Source organism: Pseudochaenichthys georgianus, chromosome 16 (assembly GCF_902827115.2).
Source record: "Pseudochaenichthys georgianus chromosome 16, fPseGeo1.2, whole genome shotgun sequence".
Classification (NCBI taxonomy): Eukaryota; Metazoa; Chordata; class Actinopteri; order Perciformes; family Channichthyidae; genus Pseudochaenichthys; species Pseudochaenichthys georgianus.
The window spans coordinates 27,941,617-27,959,380 of record NC_047518.2 but is presented as its reverse complement, the minus strand read 5'-3'; the positions used below and the strand labels follow the sequence as shown (position 1 = coordinate 27,959,380).

Sequence of the window (17,764 nt, the reverse complement as noted above, 5' to 3'; positions counted from 1 at the left end):
GGCCTACTGAGCCCACCTACACATCTTATGGATATATATTATATATATATATATATATATATATCATGTAAGCCTACATTCATATGCGATAGGAAGAATATAGCTAAAAAAACAAGAAGGGATGTCACAGATGGTGAAGAGCAGTGTGTTATCAAGAACAAGACTAAGGGTGTATCTTTTGAGACAGCAACAGAATATAAATATTATAAAAGGTAATGGAGCCAGTGTTTGTCCACATAACGGATGGATTAAGGAACATCTTGAATACACACGAGGGCAGTAGTACTGCATGTGTCCTTTAGATGGAGACAGCAAACCAAAGGATTTCCTGAAGTAGACTGACACCTTTATTTATATGGGAATATATATTATCACTTAAAAAGACAAAAACAACCTTTTCACAAAAACAACCATTTGCTTCAGTCTTTGTCAGTGAGTAGTTTTTTTACTTTAGTAACATTTTGATTGAAGGACTTTTACTTATAACAGAGTATTCCTACACTCTGGTACTTCTTATTTTCCTTAAGAACAAGATCTGAGTACTCCTTGCACCTCTGGATAAAGGTATAATTAGTCCAACCTTTATAATAACAATAACTATGCACACATTATTAAAAAAAAGTCAAATTACCTTGAAGAACTTAAACCTGAAATCTTCAGATAATTGTTGTTGTCAAACCAACGGTCCTTAACAAAAATATATTCAGCTTGCAATGATCAATAATGCCCTGTACAGTATTTCCTAAACTTTGCGCGCGCGCCCCCTAGAGCGCGCATCACCCAGGGAGCGCGCGCGGCGAAGGGGCGGGGCGCGCGGAGTCAGCGCAGCCAGGGATGAGAAACTTGTCCCGGATATTTACCTAACTATACCTGGCTCTTCCGACGTGCCCGACGTCTGTACAGCGGACAGTCTGAGGAATATAATCCGTCTCTGCAGCGGGAAAACAGAGGTACACACAACTATGTTTGTCTTTTAAACATTATCTTCCCAAAAACTTCGTTCCAAGTTGTAGTTATTTACGAGGACCGTCGTGGTGGGAGGAAAGTTTGTTATAGAAGAGTTCCTCCTTCTGGGTGTAGCTGTAGAACACTTCAGGTTGTCAACAGGTTTATTGTCGGTGCTGTGGTTCAAAGTACAGCGAGGTCACAGCAGAGTTCATTATCGACAGTCTGACAACATAAATAAAGGCCCTGTTTATTCATTGGTATGTTTACATCTGGGAAAGCAGGAGAGGCCATCAGCGCATTATATCCTACTATGTGCACATTACATTTAGGCTTTGGCAGTATGTTAACCGCGTTACAAAGCAAGATAATTAATGATTAATTCGTCTGTAGCTGTCATGTAGGCACAGACCTCAACACAACAGAAATAGATGCAAGATCCAAAACACCCAGTGAAGTCATATCCACATGCTATTAAATTAACATTTACTTGTAAGTTCATTAGAGGCATGTCTCTGTGAGGGCTGGTTGTGGCAAACAAGTCACCAAACTGGGACCTGTAGCTCTCTTTTAATATATTCAGAATGTGTCACTGTGTTCAAACATTAACTCAAACACTGTGTGTCCTTTCAGAATCAGACTGAGACAGGCCGGCCTGTATCCATTAATCATTCACCTGGAAACCAAGACAGGACAAATGTACGTGCACACACTTGCATGCATATAGATGCAAACACAGACACATCTAGGTTTTCTCAAAGGTGGGCAAGTTATTGACTTTGTGCATGCATTGTTGGTGCATGTATGTATGTGTCTGTTTGTGCTACTGTTGCTGCCAGCAGCTGATCTGGGATCAGTCATAGTGTAGATGGGCGTGTTCAACTCTGAAAATGTTTAACATTCTTATCATTCAGCTGCCTGCAAAAGACGGAGAAAAGCTGAGGGAGAGCAGCAGGGAGAGGGAAGGGACATGTTCAGACCCAGGCCAAATAATTAGGAGTTACACACACACACACACACACACACACACACACACACACACACACACACACACACACACACACACACACACACACACACACACACACACACACACACACACACACACACACACACACACACACAGTCACTCCTTTGCATTCACGCAGCATTACTCACTGCAGCCTGATACTCCATCCAGCACATATATTACTCACCACACAATGTCATCGCGCTTTCTTAGGAAGACAACAGCCTGAAAACATCTGACACCATTTTTTTGGTTTTGTTTGTGTCTGTGTGTTTCCAGGTCCCCACTCGTGACGAGCTCAGGGCAGGGTGTTTGTCTTGAGAGGGAGGGAGAGTTACCGTGGTAACACAGACATGCCAAAACTGGACCTGCTTTGCCTGGTTCAGCTGCTGGACGGCACTATTGAAACCTTCAGAGTCAGCGTGCGTCACACACACACACACACACACACACACACACACACACACACACACACACACACACACACACACACACACACACACACACACACACACACACACACACACACACACACACACACACACACACACACACACACACACACACACACACACACACACACACACACACACACACACACACACACACACACACACACACTCTGTCCTGTCTGTTGCTGAGGAGATCATATGTTGCTCCTATCCATCTCTGTGCTTTGCTAACGATCATAGCGTCAGTGCAAGATACAGTGACTGAATACTCTTTCCTATTCTCATTGATCTTCATCTCTTATTTATCACGTGACCTTGGTTTGAAGGACACACATTCACCCCCTGCAGCTTACAGAGCTTGTCACAAGGAGCCTCAACATCATCAGCACATCATGTCATTATGCATTAAACACACACACACACTTACACATACAACCACACACACTCACACACATATACAAACTCTGGTAATCACAGAAATGGCTCTTTAGGACACCAGCTGTGCAGCATCTTTCTGTGATCAGTGGGAGTGGTTGTTAGCATTATTACATTCCCCATAACTCTCCTTTTTACAACTGTGCTTTTCTGAGTTTAGAAACGTTTTTTAAATTGTACAGATTTTAAATGAAGATATTGTAGAGCCTTTTTGAAATTGATCTTCACACTTTAAAATTATTGTTTTTCACTCCTGCAAGAACTCACTGTTCACCGCTGTTTACAGTAAACATGGTTCTGATGTGAATGTGCTTCGGGTTACAAAAGTGTGGAGAAAACTCAGATGAGCTGCTGGTGTCCCTCAGAGTGATTAATAGTTCAACTACAGAGTGTTGTGCTGCAGATAGAAAGCCTTATTTTCACCTGGTTATATGCATTATTAATTGTTTGTTTCTGTATTACATCCATTTTAAATATTTAAAATGAAAACAGAGAAACTCAAAAATACAAAAACAATTGTCCTTATCCATACATTTAGCACTTGGCTGACATATGGCATGTTATATTCGCTTGTGCAAATAAGCAACCGGGTAATGCAACTCAAAATGTTGGCTGATATGACTATTTGTTTGTTGTTTCCATCTTTCAGAAGCAGGATGAAGGTGTTGTTCTGTTGGACCTGGTATGCGACCACCTGGGCCTGCAGGAGAGGCAGCTCTTCAGTCTGCAGATCAGAGAATCCAGCACAGCTATCGCCTCGATCACAGCCAGCACACACTCTCCTGTGAGCTCACTGTTCATCTGCTGCTCATTGGAGCTCGGATTGTTATGTATTGCACTTGCTGATTGCTGTTTAGACGATGATAACCACAGGGTATGCTTACATGAATGCTTTTTTTAGCCCTGGTTAGCCATTATACTTAATTAATTTCTTTCTTTCTCTCAGAGATGGCTGGAGCCGGAGAAACCCTTGAAGAAGCAGATAAAAGGTATTTGGTTTGTTCAGAGAATTCACAGTCTGTACCTGAAATAACTTTACTGGATAAACACATTTGAATACATTTGTTTTAGGACATTTCAATACATGGATTGAGGTGAATTTGCAACTATAGATATATATTCCATTTCTCTGCAGGTCTTGCATCTCCCTTTTATCTGAACTTCAGAGTACGATTCTTCATCTCTGATCCTAACTCTCTGCAGCATGAACAGACAAGGTTAGCATGTGTTTTTGTTGCACTAATATATGAATAAATATTGATCTGGACAAGTTGTATGCATCAGAAATGCCCCTTTTTAACAGGGTTATGTTTAAAAATGAACGTTTGAGTTGGTTCAGTTCCTCTTGTCTCACCCCTGCAGGCACCTGTACTTCCTCCAGATCCGGAGTGACATTAGAGAAGGACGGTTAGTAACTCAACAAATTAATCACCCGCCCCCCCTCTGTGCACAGTTTGTGTATAGTTCCTTCAATGTGTAATCATGAAGTATGATTGCAGGTTGCAGTGCCCGCTGAGTGCAGCTGTAGTGTTGGCCTCTTACGCCGTGCAGTGTAAGTCCTATCTCTTCTGATTAATGACTTCATAATAACTGAGTGAGTAATTAGCTGAGGGTGCTCTCAATAAGCAGCATCCCTCTGACAGTACCCCAGATGTAGGGCTGTAAAATAGATTGCGTTAATCAATTGCTTAAAAAACACAGCATAAAAGACTGCGATGTTGCAATACTTGATGCTACACTTTACAATCAAATCATAATTATTTTCATTTATACCTTTTTTGTTCAATGTTACATTCAATGAAATAATATGAATAATAAATAGTTTATCACAAAAAATAATGTTGGCAATATGTTCCTTTTATATCTGTTAACAACATTATCACAAATGTTCCTCATAACGTGCAGCACTACCCACGTGTCAGAGTGTAAATGTAGGATCTGGTAATGTGTGGATGCTGAGTGTCTCTTTCTGTCACCTGCAGCGGAGACGGGGGATCACTGTCCGTCTCGATACCCTGGTTACCTCTCCAAGTGCTTCTTCATTCCTGAGCAGGATGAAAACTTCCTGTCTAAAGTGGAGGATCTGCATCCACAGCACAAGTAATTCAAACAGTTTTATTACATCTACTGTAGTTACCAACAAAAAACAACCGGTTTGTGGTGCATTTGGTTCCAGAATTTGTATGCGACTGTGTGTGTGTGTGTGTGTGTGTGTGTGTGTGTGTGTGTGTGTGTGTGTGTGTGTGTGTGTGTGTGTGTGTGTGTGTGTGTGTGTGTGTGTGTGTGTGTGTGTGTGTGTGTGTGTGTGTGTGTGTGTGTGTGTGTGTGTGTGTGTGTGTGTGTGTGTGTGTGTGTGTGTGTGTGTGTGTGTGTGTGTGTGTGTGTGTGTGTGTGTGTGTGTGTGTGTGTGTGTGTGTGTGTGTGTGTGTGTGTGTTCCTTAGGGGGCTGAAGCAGAGCGAGGCAGAGCTGTGTTTCCTCAACACAGCACGGACGCTGGAGTTATATGGAGTGGAGCTGCATTCTGCAAGGGTAGAGTGATTCCCTTGCTTAAGGGATAGTTTGGCTGTTTTCCCAGGAGGGGTTGTATAAGATACTTATCCATAGTCAGTGAATCGCAGAAGATGGCAATAGGCACCCCTTCTTAGTTTGGAAAAGCAGACAAAATGTCAGAAGTTGCCGCAAGGCAGTACATGATGTTTGGTATATTTCCACTGAAATACTTTGCCGTCAGACCATTATCTCGGCTCTTTTCAAAGCCAGCAGATTCCATTGGCACGTAACAGTGCAGCAAATGTTGCTTATGCTGGTCCCTCGCCTCCATTGGTTAGTTGTTTATGTTATGTGTTACTTGGTGGATCCAAACGTACCCTTTAAGTCACACGTAACACACTCAAACTAAATGTTTGTGTTTTGCAAGTATGTTTTTGTCAATAGTGAGGTGTCTTTGAAGAGATTATAGATTACTTTAAGTTCCCAATGGAAAGGGAATCAGAATCAGAAATGGGTTTATTGCCAGGTAGGTTCACACGTACGAGGAATTTGACTTGATGTCATGGTGCATATATAAAATATAAAACAAAAAATCAAAAAAAAGTACACAGATAGCGAACTATATTAAGAACACTGTAAAAAAATATTGTTAGATAGCAATAAAATAAAGCAGTAATTTACAGCGAAATAGAATGCAGTGAATTATAGAATATAAAATATTATTAGAATGCAGTGAATTATAGAATATAAAATATTATAGAATATGAAATATAAGGTAAAGCATTGAAAATATTCTAGATATAACGTGCATTAAACTGATATTGATTTTACGAGATGGCTACAATGTGTTTTGCTGCTTCCCCCTGTCCACATCTTTGCTATATATTCCTTTCTGTTTCTCCAATCTGGGGGGTTGGCAACTGTATACAATATTAATACACGGACTATAGATAAGTACCTTATACAACCCCACTTCAAAACATCCAAACTGACCCTTTAAACTTTAATAATACACTTCATGTTTCTTCCTTTCTCTGCATCCTCTATGTTCCTCTCATGTTTGACTCTTTCTGTCGATCCCTGGTCTTTCTGCTTCAGGACACCAACGACGCCCCTCTGATGGTGGGTTTGGCCTCCAGTGGTGTTGCAATATTCTGTAATATGATTTGCTCCAGTTTCTTCCCTTGGTGAGTGATAATCACGCTAATTATATATCTTGTTCCTGTATTTTCTCCATTTCCTTCAACCAATTGCATTCTTCACATGTAGGGGGAATATCATCAAGATTTCATTCAAAAGGAAACGCTTTCTTATACATCTGAAACGTAAACACGTGAGTCACTGTGTGATTAATTTGTTCTTAAATATTGTAAAAGGTCTGCTTTGAATACACGGTTTCATTTAATTGCTCCACACTCTTAACATGTACATCTATTGAAAGTTTGAAGTCAGCACAATTAATTTTTGTGACTCTATTCTCTATTTTAAGCTTGGCTCTAATTATAGCTCTAATCTTTCTGCAGAATTACACAAATGTGACTACTACATGGTCTGCATACAGTAGACGTGAATATGGCACTGACTGAATGATTCATGCCCACACTTTTGGCAGGTTATCTCTTTGTGTGTTTGTGTGACAAGTATTAAATCATTCATAGAAAAATATCAGAAGAGGCAGTCTTTTATTTACAGCATCCTGAGCAGCAACTTAAGTTAGAGACATAACCTTGAATATTTGATTTGCAAAGATCTCCAACAATATCAAGCATTTAAAAAAACTCTATGTTTTAGGGGAAGACGCAGGACTGTGAGGTTTCTCTGGTTCTGCCCTGTCCCAAGACCTGTAAGAACCTGTGGAGGTCCTGTGTGGATCATCACTCTTTCTTCAGCTCCAACCGGACCGCCAGGATCCCCAGAAACAGCACCGTTCAGGCCTACAAAAAGCTAATAACACAACACCTGGGCCTCAGCAACACTAAAACTGAGAGGTGAGCCTTGCACCTGTACAGACAGTATATCCGTCTGTACATGCTCCAGATAAATACTAAAAACTTTATTTTCCTTCCTAATTTGTAGCGGCCCAGTGGGCCAGCGAGTGGTGGGGGGGATGGTGTGGAACCCAGTCCTGCAGAGGTCGATTTCGTCAGATCACCTAGAGACCGTGAGTCTGCCGTCTAGATCGCCCCCAAACACCCCCAACTGGTATGACCCGACCATCATGACATATCCAGCATATTTTCTTTCTGAACTCATATTGTGTTATTTGATTCAAATCTTTCTCTCCCCTTGTTTTGCCTGTATGTCTCTCCGGCAGGCGAAGTCCACGAGTTCGCCACGGCATCCGCAAGCCCCGCCCATCCTCAGTTGAACTAACCAATGACATGAAAGACATGTCGGAGGGGGAGGACGTCTTCTACACATACAGGGCGTCTGTGAGCAGCAGCAAGGACAGCGAGGGAGACAATTCACCGCATCAGTAAGTATCAGTTACAACAGAAGTGTGTGTCTGTCTACTTCTTTGGCCCACTTTGAACATCTCTCTCAATTGAGTGGGATTCATGGTGGATTGTAGAATTGAAAAGAAACACATTTTAAAATCTGGATGTTTGGAAAAATAGAAAGGGTTTCAACCTGTAATAAAGTGGAGGCGTGTGGTGCAGTGGGTTGAGCGTTGGTCTTGGGATCAGGGGGTCACAGGTTCAAACCGTCAGCATGTCGTTGTGTCCCTGAGACACTTCACCCCAAATTGAACCTGTGGGGATTGCCCACAGTATTGAGTATGTAAGTCGCTTTGGATAAAAGCGTCTAACAAGTAACATGTAATGTAATGTTTATGAATAATACAAATGATACGAATACAATAATGACAAGTATTTATTTATTGAATTATTGCTGCCCTTCAAAACACTTAATGAAACATTAAAGCAACAGTATAAAACACATAGAAATGTATCAGGAAATAGTTAAATCAAATGGTAATACACATGTAAACCTTCAGAAAGACGTGAGCTTTACTGTATAGAAAATACGTCTAACGTGTGTTGTGAAAATATTTATTATAACCAAAGGAAGAATTACAAGAAGAAATTACATTATTATCACATCCATATTATCTTTTATTCTTTAAATCAGGGTAAACAAAATGTCGTAATTTCCTCTCTTCCAGCGGTCCTGGCTCTCCCAGCCATGATGAGGCTTCGATGCATATTGATGGCAGTATAGGAGAGGACGATGCAGAACACAGCTCACAACACTACCAAAAGGTCCGTTATCTCATCATCAAGTTTGTGACTGTTAATCCATCCATGTGCATTAATTCTGAGGTCTTGTGTGATGCAGGGGGCTCTCGGCGACGGGGACTTGATGCTGTTATGCATCGCCCCCGATCACGACGGCAAGTTTGGCTTCATTGTTAAAGTGAGGCTCTTTCTTTCTTAGAATCGCCACACAAGGCAATGTTTTACTCACATTATTTTTGTGTTGTAACTCCTCCACTCCTGCTACATTTATTTCCCAACTCCTCCTAGGGTGGAGTGGATCAAAAGATGCCTCTAGCAATTTCCCACGTAAAACCTGACTCTCCGGTAAGAGCGAAACAGACGTGTTTGTGTTTTTACGGCCTGGTGTCTCCAGGTGACGTCAAAACTCCTTAATGAGGAACTATCATTCAAAGTACGGACTGATGATGACATATTTTGAATAAGAGCAGATGATTGGTTGCTTGTTCGAAAAATAAAAGGCTATTGTGATGTTATTTATATATATGATGTGTATATAAATGCTGACAATTAGTCGATGAGTTCGGAAGGATTTTTAATAATAAAGATTTAAAAAGCACACGTTAGTATACTATGTGGAATGTTGAGCGTCAATACAGTTATCCATGTTTGATCAATGGTCATTTAAAGAAAATATCAATTCAAAACAAACACAATATCTTGATTCAGATTCCCTAGATTCTTATATATTTTCATTGTTACCAAGTTAATTAATGAGCGATACATTTTTACAGTTGAAAAATGTCCCTAAAAGTGTTCTCTGGTGGACAAACGATGTACTGGTGACACTGTTTTCTAGTGTAGCTCAGACTTCGTTTGTCATGTTTTCTTGTTACCGGTTTGCTGACATAGACCATAATCCTCATATATCTGCAGATACTAATAGACCCCGATATAGAATGAACTTCAGATTGATTTGTGGTGTGATGTCAGCTTCTTTAATGACTCTGTGTTGTTTGTAGGCAGGTCGATGTGAGCCTAAACTCCTGGAGGGAGACCTGATAGTGCTCATCAACGGTCGAGACATTTCTGAACACACACATGATCAGGTTGTCATGTTCATAAAAGCCAGCCGAGAGTCACACTCCAGAGAGCTGGCTTTGCTCATCAGACGTAAAGGTGTGTGTGTGTGTGTGTGTGTGTGTGTGTGTGTGTGTGTGTGTGTGTGTGTGTGTGTGTGGGTGTGTGTGTGTGACAGACAGACAGACAGACAGACAGACAGACAGACAGACAGACAGACAGACAGACAGACAGACAGACAGACAGACAGACAGACAGAACGAACTGCAGATGCAGCAGGTGACATAAGTCTACACACTGTCTGCCATGTTTCTATGAATATTTATTACAGCCTTGAACCGTCCTTGGTTCCTCAGGTCCTGGCCGGGTGGCACCCCTGCTGCAGTTACCTCCCGCCCTCACGCTCACCTGCCAATCACAGGGAGGCCGACCCTCACCTAGCCCCTCTGAGCGGGTCACAACACTGGAGGAGTCAATGAGACAGCTGGAGAGAGGAATACAATCTGGCACTCTGTGTTTCCATTTTGAGGTATTTCAAATGGAACTAAACTGCAAATGGATATTTATAAGCAGTGCCAAAATATGTCTTTATTTTAAGCAGGATTTAGTTTGACCCACTCAGTTATTTTGAGCCTTTTTAAGTGTTGATTTTTGGGACAGATGTCGGCGCAGGTCTGGAATTTGTATATTTTATTTGTGTCTGTGTGTGTTTACGCTTGTGTTTACGCTTGTTATTTGTAGAATTTATACAGGAGGAAGCCTGGTCTGACACTAAACTGTGCTCGGCTCACTGAGAACATGGACAAGAATCGATATAAGGATGTTTTACCTTGTAAGTGCTGATTGCTCGGACTACCTGTGTGTCTGTGCCAACTTCTTACCGTGATCTTGAGCTCACCGCTGTCGCACATCATGAAATGAAATTGATCCAGCCTGCGGTGCGGCGACTGCTCGGTTACGACCCTCACGTCCTGCTCTCATTTCAGACGATGCAACCAGAGTGGTGCTCCAGGGCCAGGAGGACTACATCAACGCCAGCCACATCACGGTGCGCATCACTGATGTGAAACTGAGTGTCTTATCTCTGTCTGACATTTAATGTAAACTCATCCTCTGTGTAGTGTTTGCATCTGTGTGTGTTTATTTGTCTGTCTCGTAGGTGGCGCCCCCAGAGTCTGGTGTGTGTTTACGTTATGTCGCAGCTCAGGGTCCATTGCCACAGACCTGCACTCACTTTTGGCAGACTGTTTGGGAGCAACAGACACACACCATCATCATGCTAACAACTCTCACCGAGAGGGGAAGGGTATACATGCTTTTATTCTGTAAACAGCTTAATTTACACAGGAATGGAAATGAGTAAACAGAAAGGAAAACACTTTATTTACATTACACAGCTCAATATGAGCGGTGCATTATCACAGTGATTACTGCAGCGCTGTGTCCTGTTACTTGATTATTATAATCACAAGGTTCATCTGTGATATTTACACACAAAAATATTAAATTGGCACCGTTGTGAGTAATTTCAGGGTTTTACAGTGCAGAGAATAGCTAATTGTAAAGTGTGAACAGGATGCCAAAGAGAGAGGAAGACACTTCCACACAGCGACTTATCAAGGTCCTGCTGAATGAAGATGTCTCTGTGTCAGCTGTTGCTTGGTAACCAGATGCTTTCATTAATTGATAATGTCCTGATATTTGTCAAGTGCCCTGAGTTTCTCCCCACTTGACGATCACACACACACACACACACACACACACACACACACACACACACACACATGCACACATGCACACACACACACACACACACACACACACACACACACACACACACACACATGCACACACACACACACACACACACACACACACACACACACACACACACACACACACACACACACACACACACACACACACAATCAGTTCTCATCCTGCCCCTGATGAATTGCTTTTGTTCCTCTAACTGCCGGGTGGATCATGCGGCGCTCTTGAATTTGAGTTTGATTTGATGAGAGCAGAGTGCAGCTCATGTAGCAGCAGCAGCAGTTAATTGTATGCTGACGGATGACTCATGTCACATGTAATGTAATCTCTCGCCAATGTCATACGTTTGCAGACCAAGTGCCACCAGTACTGGCCGCATCCGCCGGAAGTGAAGGATTATGGGCACATGCGAGTGAAGTGTCACTCTGAGGAGTGTAACCTGGCGTATGTGACGCGACAGTTCACACTGACACACACACAGGTACAGTAGCAAATAGATCTGCAATGATTAGCCGATCAACAGACCGTTAACTATTTTAATAAATGACTAGTTGTTTAAGTAAATGTAAACCGATAACATTTCTTGTTTAAGCTTCTCCAATGTGTACATCAGCTGCTTTTCCTGCACATTTTCTCAACATTATAATAAGATTTTTGGGGTTTGTACTTGGATACATTTTTGTTGTACCTTTTAACAAAGATGAACCTAAAAATTAACATAGGAATAATGAAAAGAAAAAACATACAATAAAAAGAAACTAAAATAACACAAATACTAGATGAAGATAAAGGAAAATTGGTAGGCTACTGGATTTGTTCTTGTAAAAAAAAACATGAGGGCAGAGCTTTCAAGGGCAGAGAGAGCTGTATTAAAGAAGCATGTCGTACAGAAAAGCCAATAATTGGATTTTCTCTTTAATATGGTTTATAAAATGATTTCATACTTTATTGAAAACCTTTGAGGAGCCCCTTTAATGAGTATTTTATTTTCTCTCACTTAGCAAAAAGCAGGTCATCTCGGATCCAATGAGTAAAGGTTGGGTTAGCGTGGGTGTGCATCTTTCCATTTAAGTACAATTAGGCATCTAGAGAGTGACGAAGCAAAAGTGTCAGCTGCAGTCTTACATTCGTGGGGGTCTGGAGGGACACCAAAGACAGCTCTGAATGGAAAACAGGTCAATAGTTTGTCTAAAGATTTAAAATGTTAAACCCTAGAAAACAAGACCTTTAACTCTGGGATATTATGATGTAATAATATTGATGCGTTTCTTTCTTATAGGCCAAACAATTGATTGAGAAAAAAAGTCTGTAGGTAAATCAATTATGAAAATAATTGGTTGCAGCCCTACTAGCAAAGTTCACACCTGCGCTCATATCCACATGAAAAATGAGCAAAGCATGACCATGGTCTCACAACACAGATCTGTTTATATGTGTGCAGTGACATGTGCCATATGTCACATTACAGATCTCTCCACAGGCAGCATAATATCCTCAGCCAACATACAGTCACCTCCGTGTGGATGGCTTGGTCTGAATGAGTGCGTGGGCGGGCCAGTGTTAGTGTGTATTACCTGTGTGTAGGTGTGGGTGGGCAGGTCTGTCTGGAAGTTGGATCTGATGAAGTTTAAAACCCTTTATATGGGAGATAATCAGATTAAATTACCTGTTTTACACATGGACTTCCATGGCAAACAGGTAAATAAAGAAATAATGCTCAAAGAGGCATGAAGTATAAAGGCACACACCGAGATAGTGCTGTGTGTGGGCCCATCTGTTCCTCTGGCGGAGCGAGTTAATCCCTGCGTGGAGTCACAGGCCACATGACCGTTATAAATTCTAAACTCAGCTGTTCTCTATCCTGCCTGTTTTCATCTTTCGGTTTCCCTCTTCACTTCCTGACCTCAGCTCTCAAGTGCGGGTTTGATCTCCTCACCTGCTCAGCCTTTCCACTTCATCGTTATGTTTTGATGCACACTAAATATTATGTTTTTAAGCCTGTAGCGCTGTAGAGTTAGTCTTATGTGGGTAAAATATACAGCTATTGCATCTACAGACTGTCTTAATCTTCACAACAGTGTATCCTTGAACAAGTTTAAAGCTCAAATCTATTCGGTCCACGATATCTGTTATAATTTCTGAGTTTGTTTGGGTCAACTTTCACCTGCTTTTTTTTTACTATTGCAACTTGATTCTTGACCAGGTCTCCCTTTTTAAAAAGAGATCTAAACCTCAATGCAACTTACCGGGCTAAATTAATACATCTACTCTTTCCTAAAGGTTACATGTTTACCATTTCAAATACAGGACTTTAAATATTTCCCTTCTTTTTTCTGTGTGTGTGTTAGCGGGGTGAGGAACGTGCAGTCACACACTTGCAGTATGTCGCGTGGCCCGACCACGGCGTACCCGATGATCCTTCAGACTTCCTGCTGTTCATCAGCTCGGTCAGGGAGAGGAGGCGAGGTGAAGAGCCACTAATGGTACACTGCAGGTAACACACACACACTCACACACTCATAGGGTAAACTGTTAATGAGCACTGCCTGCACGCCTCTAATGTTCACTCAACGCCGTGTGTGTGTTTTGAATTTCAGCGCTGGGATTGGACGGACAGGTGTTCTGATCACCATGGAGACGGCGCTAGCTCAGCTGGATGGGGGTCAGCCGGTGTTCCCGCTGGACATCGTCAAAACTGTGAGGGATCAGCGAGCCATGATGGTTCAGACCACGGTACGGATAACCACCACAGTGATTGTTCTCTCCCAGAATAAGTTTGTTTTCTTTATTATTGCTATATGATACCCTGTTGATGAGAGAATTTGAATCAGATAAAACATGAAATAAATGCAATACGCACATACCTATGAGGATTGGTTGGGTATATTACATATATACATACATAAATAAATTAAGGTATATCCAACCGATTTGTCTCCTACAAAGGAATATCTGTCCGGTAAAAAAGGCTTGACAAGGGGGGATGTAACCACATATAACCAGTTTATTTTGAAAATGTTTTAGGCAACAGAAGATGTTTAAAGTTTGGGGTGAGCAAGTTGCACTTTGAGGTGTTTTTACTTCCAAAATTATTTTCTTGTCCAACATCATAGTCATATATTTTCTCTTGGCTCAATACAGGCTGTTCAAATGCATTTACTATTTTAAATAGTGAAGTTAGTGTTTTAATATTGGATTATGCTCAGTGCAATTCTCCTGAAAGGTCAGAATATTTGGTTTGATAAAGTTAAAGCTTCTGGGAGATTGAAAAGTCTTGAGAGCTTATATTATTTTGTGAATATACCTTATAAAGAAACTTTTAATAAGGGAGAGTAGAATCCTCGAAAATGACTTCTCAAATGGCCAACTTCCCAGTTCTTGTCATATGTTGGATCTTGTCATCTATAACCTTCATTATTACACACACACTTGGCTGCCACAGTTTTTACGCTGATGGCTGATGAGCTGGAGAAGCTCATCATTTCCACGCTGAGGTTGGAAACCGTGCTCTGTGGCACCTCAGTGGTCGAAGGAGAGGAAAGTGTTACTCATTGCTTTGATAGGAGGTAGCGCTGGGAATATGGCAGCCCTCCAGTCATAAGCCTGCTTCTAGGCCACTGCTGCTGCCAATATCTCCCGTATTTTGAAAGAAGATCCAGTCCCGTGGGCTTCTTCTCTCTGATGCGTTTGTGCTGATGGAAGGCTTCCTCAGGTTTCCCCTCATATGTTTGTATCTCTGACATTGATGGAAATCATGCACAGTCAGAGGACAAACCTTCATGCCTGGTACACAGACTGGATAAACACATATGTTTGAAGGAAAAGGTTGGCATTGATATATACTATATCCTTTTTCCTTATTGAAAACAAACCTCATAAAAACAGCAAACCAAATGTGGTTCAATTCTTTTCAGATCCTGAGCCTGTCTGTGAAACTGTTGAACATGAAATAGATTAAAATAGGTCACAAATACACTGTTAACAATTCAATCTCACCACAAGGTCTACTCAGTAGCTGGAGCTTTTTTTTCTTTAGTAATTCTTGCAACATGGCTGTAAATATGGCACTTTATATTTCACTGAAATATATCAATTTCATTGAAAAAGGTTTGAAAAGAAACAAAAACTGCACTGGTGACTATTTTTCTGACGTGTATTAAAACACATTTGGTTGTTAGTGAGTATTGCCTCTTGTGTATTCTTTTATCGCTTTTGGACAACAATGAACTTTTATGATTGAAGAATACGGCTTTTGTTTTCACAAACAGGATCAGGTCATTGTTGAATAGTTCCTTTAATATATTCAGCAATTGCAGTGTTGTGTAACAGCTGTAAACTCTTTGTGTGTTTTGTGTTTCAGTGTCAGTTCCAGTTTGTGTGTGAGGCCATTCTGCGAGTCTACAAAGAGAAACAGGAGGGATCTTCAGCCCCGTAGCTCGAATCAGCAACAGGACCAAAACAGACTAGTTTCATCCTCATCTCATTGTAGGCAACTGCCACAGAGGGACTTACAGCGCTATAGCAGATTAACCTCTGCCACCGCCTGCCTGGTACACAGACTGGATAATGAGAGTATAACCAGCTCAAGAGTACAGCTGTCTGTGTTCTGCGTAGCCTACATTCAATGTGAGAGTATGAATCTTACACCTAGTCGGCCTTAGTGTTTGCTTATGAAGCTCGTAGAGGCTGCGGTCTCCATAGAGACTGATGTAATACTGATGTGAGCTGCTCATTTCTGTCCCAGAGGCCACTCAAGAATGCTGCCTCTACTTATGAAGCTATGTGTGCCTTGAACTGAAACCCAATGGATCGAATGGCGTGGCAGAGGCAGACCTGGATCGTTTTAATCGTTGTTTATCGTTGTTTATCTTTGTTTCCAAAGATGAAGAGCATGGCAGTCTTTAGATCAGTATAGCAGATACTGTAAGGTACAGCACAGAGGAACACCAAACTCCACTCTTCAACACTGTTAAATTATTAAGACACTTAATAAATTCTGATTTATACTCATGTGTCTGCTTTGTCCGATCTTTCATAGTGAGTGTCAAAAATAACATGATTAAATGGGGATTTCTCATTATGTCAAGTTACAATCTTAAACCCCTTTCCCGCTGTACAATACCTCTAACATCTGGCTTTTAACTTTGGTGGGAGGGGTTACAATCCGCATTTATTCCTGGGACAGATTACTCTGCACTAGTCAAGGTTATTTATCAACTACAGCTCCAATTTGCAATGATGGAAAAAGGAACACCCTAATTGTTAACCCTTTTTCAGTGCATTGCTGTGTGAGATACTCTCTTAAATAAATATATAATGAATACAATAAACATTTTGGAATTATATATTAATAAATGTACATAACAATTCCAGTTACACAACATCAATTTCACCTACCTGTTTATACCCGTTCCATCATAACTCTAGTTTAAGAGTTTAAAAGAATGACTCGATAAGTAACAAATACTTCAAATGCAATGGTTGTGTGAACTTATTGATGATAATGATTACTTAAAAGGCTCTGTGGTGACTTTTTATGCATGCTATTTTCACTATTCCTTGCCGATTGAAGCTGCTGAAATAAAAAGAGTAGTCTGCTTATGTGACCTTCAGCTGAGTTCCTCTAAAGCTGGCAACATGACAGTGAAACTCTTTCAGCAACACAAATCAGCCCAAACGGTGTCTGGTTAGGAAAAAATATTGTTTTAAAATAAATAATCAATCACTAAATGTATTATGGCTGTGGGGATTTAAGAATCGTTGCAGGTTTCTGTTTTTTTATTAATTATGTTATTCTTTTCGCTGTCCTTTTCTCATATGTATAACTCAGGCACAAACATTTGGTATGCTTTTTAATAACTACCACTACAATATTTTGGAGAATGATGAATCTCATAATTTCACACATAAATGATATTAATTATGTCATGAGCTATAAGTATTTTGCACAAAAAGCTACATCACCAGCGTGTTATGTATACACAATGTACATATTTGCTGTCAGAATTTAGCTTCTAACAACCATTAATATTGATTGACCCAGTTTGTTTATGGTTTGTATGGTGTTGGAATGGGAATTGTGGGATGTTATATGTTAAGGAATTTGCTGCATATTTGTTTGAATTCAAAATAATGTATAGGGCTGATTCCATTTATTTTAGATATGTCAAAATAGGATTTGACTTTGACCCAATTCATAACATGAAAAATCTTTAATATTTGTCAGAGTCAGTAGAGAAGGAGATGTTATAGATCTTAAGAATGGTAACTGTTTCACCGAAAATATAATTGGATAGACAATTTATAATTAAACATTTTTTTTATTAATGTATTATTGTAGGCACCCTAGTGTCATGAGGGT

General features: G+C 40.7%; 1 protein-coding gene across 2 annotated transcripts; it reads left to right on the top strand.

The window, feature by feature from the left end:
• The first annotated feature begins 787 nt into the window (after positions 1 to 787).
• Positions 788 to 16,413, top strand: ptpn3 (protein tyrosine phosphatase non-receptor type 3). 2 transcript variants are annotated; one of them, XM_034102730.1, is made up of 27 exons: positions 788 to 950; positions 1,579 to 1,644; positions 2,234 to 2,376; positions 3,491 to 3,625; positions 3,788 to 3,830; positions 3,977 to 4,058; positions 4,204 to 4,248; positions 4,341 to 4,393; positions 4,824 to 4,941; positions 5,284 to 5,371; positions 6,431 to 6,519; positions 6,602 to 6,665; positions 7,124 to 7,320; positions 7,409 to 7,534; positions 7,647 to 7,808; positions 8,499 to 8,595; positions 8,672 to 8,749; positions 8,860 to 8,916; positions 9,573 to 9,729; positions 9,987 to 10,159; positions 10,372 to 10,462; positions 10,617 to 10,678; positions 10,790 to 10,936; positions 11,756 to 11,884; positions 13,752 to 13,897; positions 14,001 to 14,136; positions 15,764 to 16,413. In XM_034102730.1, exons 3-27 carry the CDS (start codon positions 2,308 to 2,310, stop codon positions 15,836 to 15,838), a joined length of 2,619 nt encoding a protein of 872 aa, XP_033958621.1. In that variant the 5' UTR covers positions 788 to 950; positions 1,579 to 1,644; positions 2,234 to 2,307; the 3' UTR covers positions 15,839 to 16,413. The 2 variants fall into 2 exon arrangements, with proteins under 2 accessions (XP_033958621.1, XP_033958622.1); XM_034102731.1 differs by lacking the exon at positions 1,579 to 1,644.
• The last annotated feature ends 1,351 nt before the right edge of the window (positions 16,414 to 17,764 follow it).

What these genes read in the sequence shown, in the direction of transcription:
- ptpn3 (XM_034102731.1), top strand. Translation starts at nt 2,308, where the DNA reads ATGCCAAAACTGGACCTGCTTTGCCTGGTTCAGCTGCTGGACGGCACT. An exon ending in CAGCCAGCACACACTCTCCT is followed by an intron (nt 3,626 to 3,787) that starts GTGAGCTCACTG and finishes TCTTTCTCTCAG; the next exon opens with AGATGGCTGGAGCCGGAGAA. An exon ending in AGTGACATTAGAGAAGGACG is followed by an intron (nt 4,249 to 4,340) that starts GTTAGTAACTCA and finishes GTATGATTGCAG; the next exon opens with GTTGCAGTGCCCGCTGAGTG.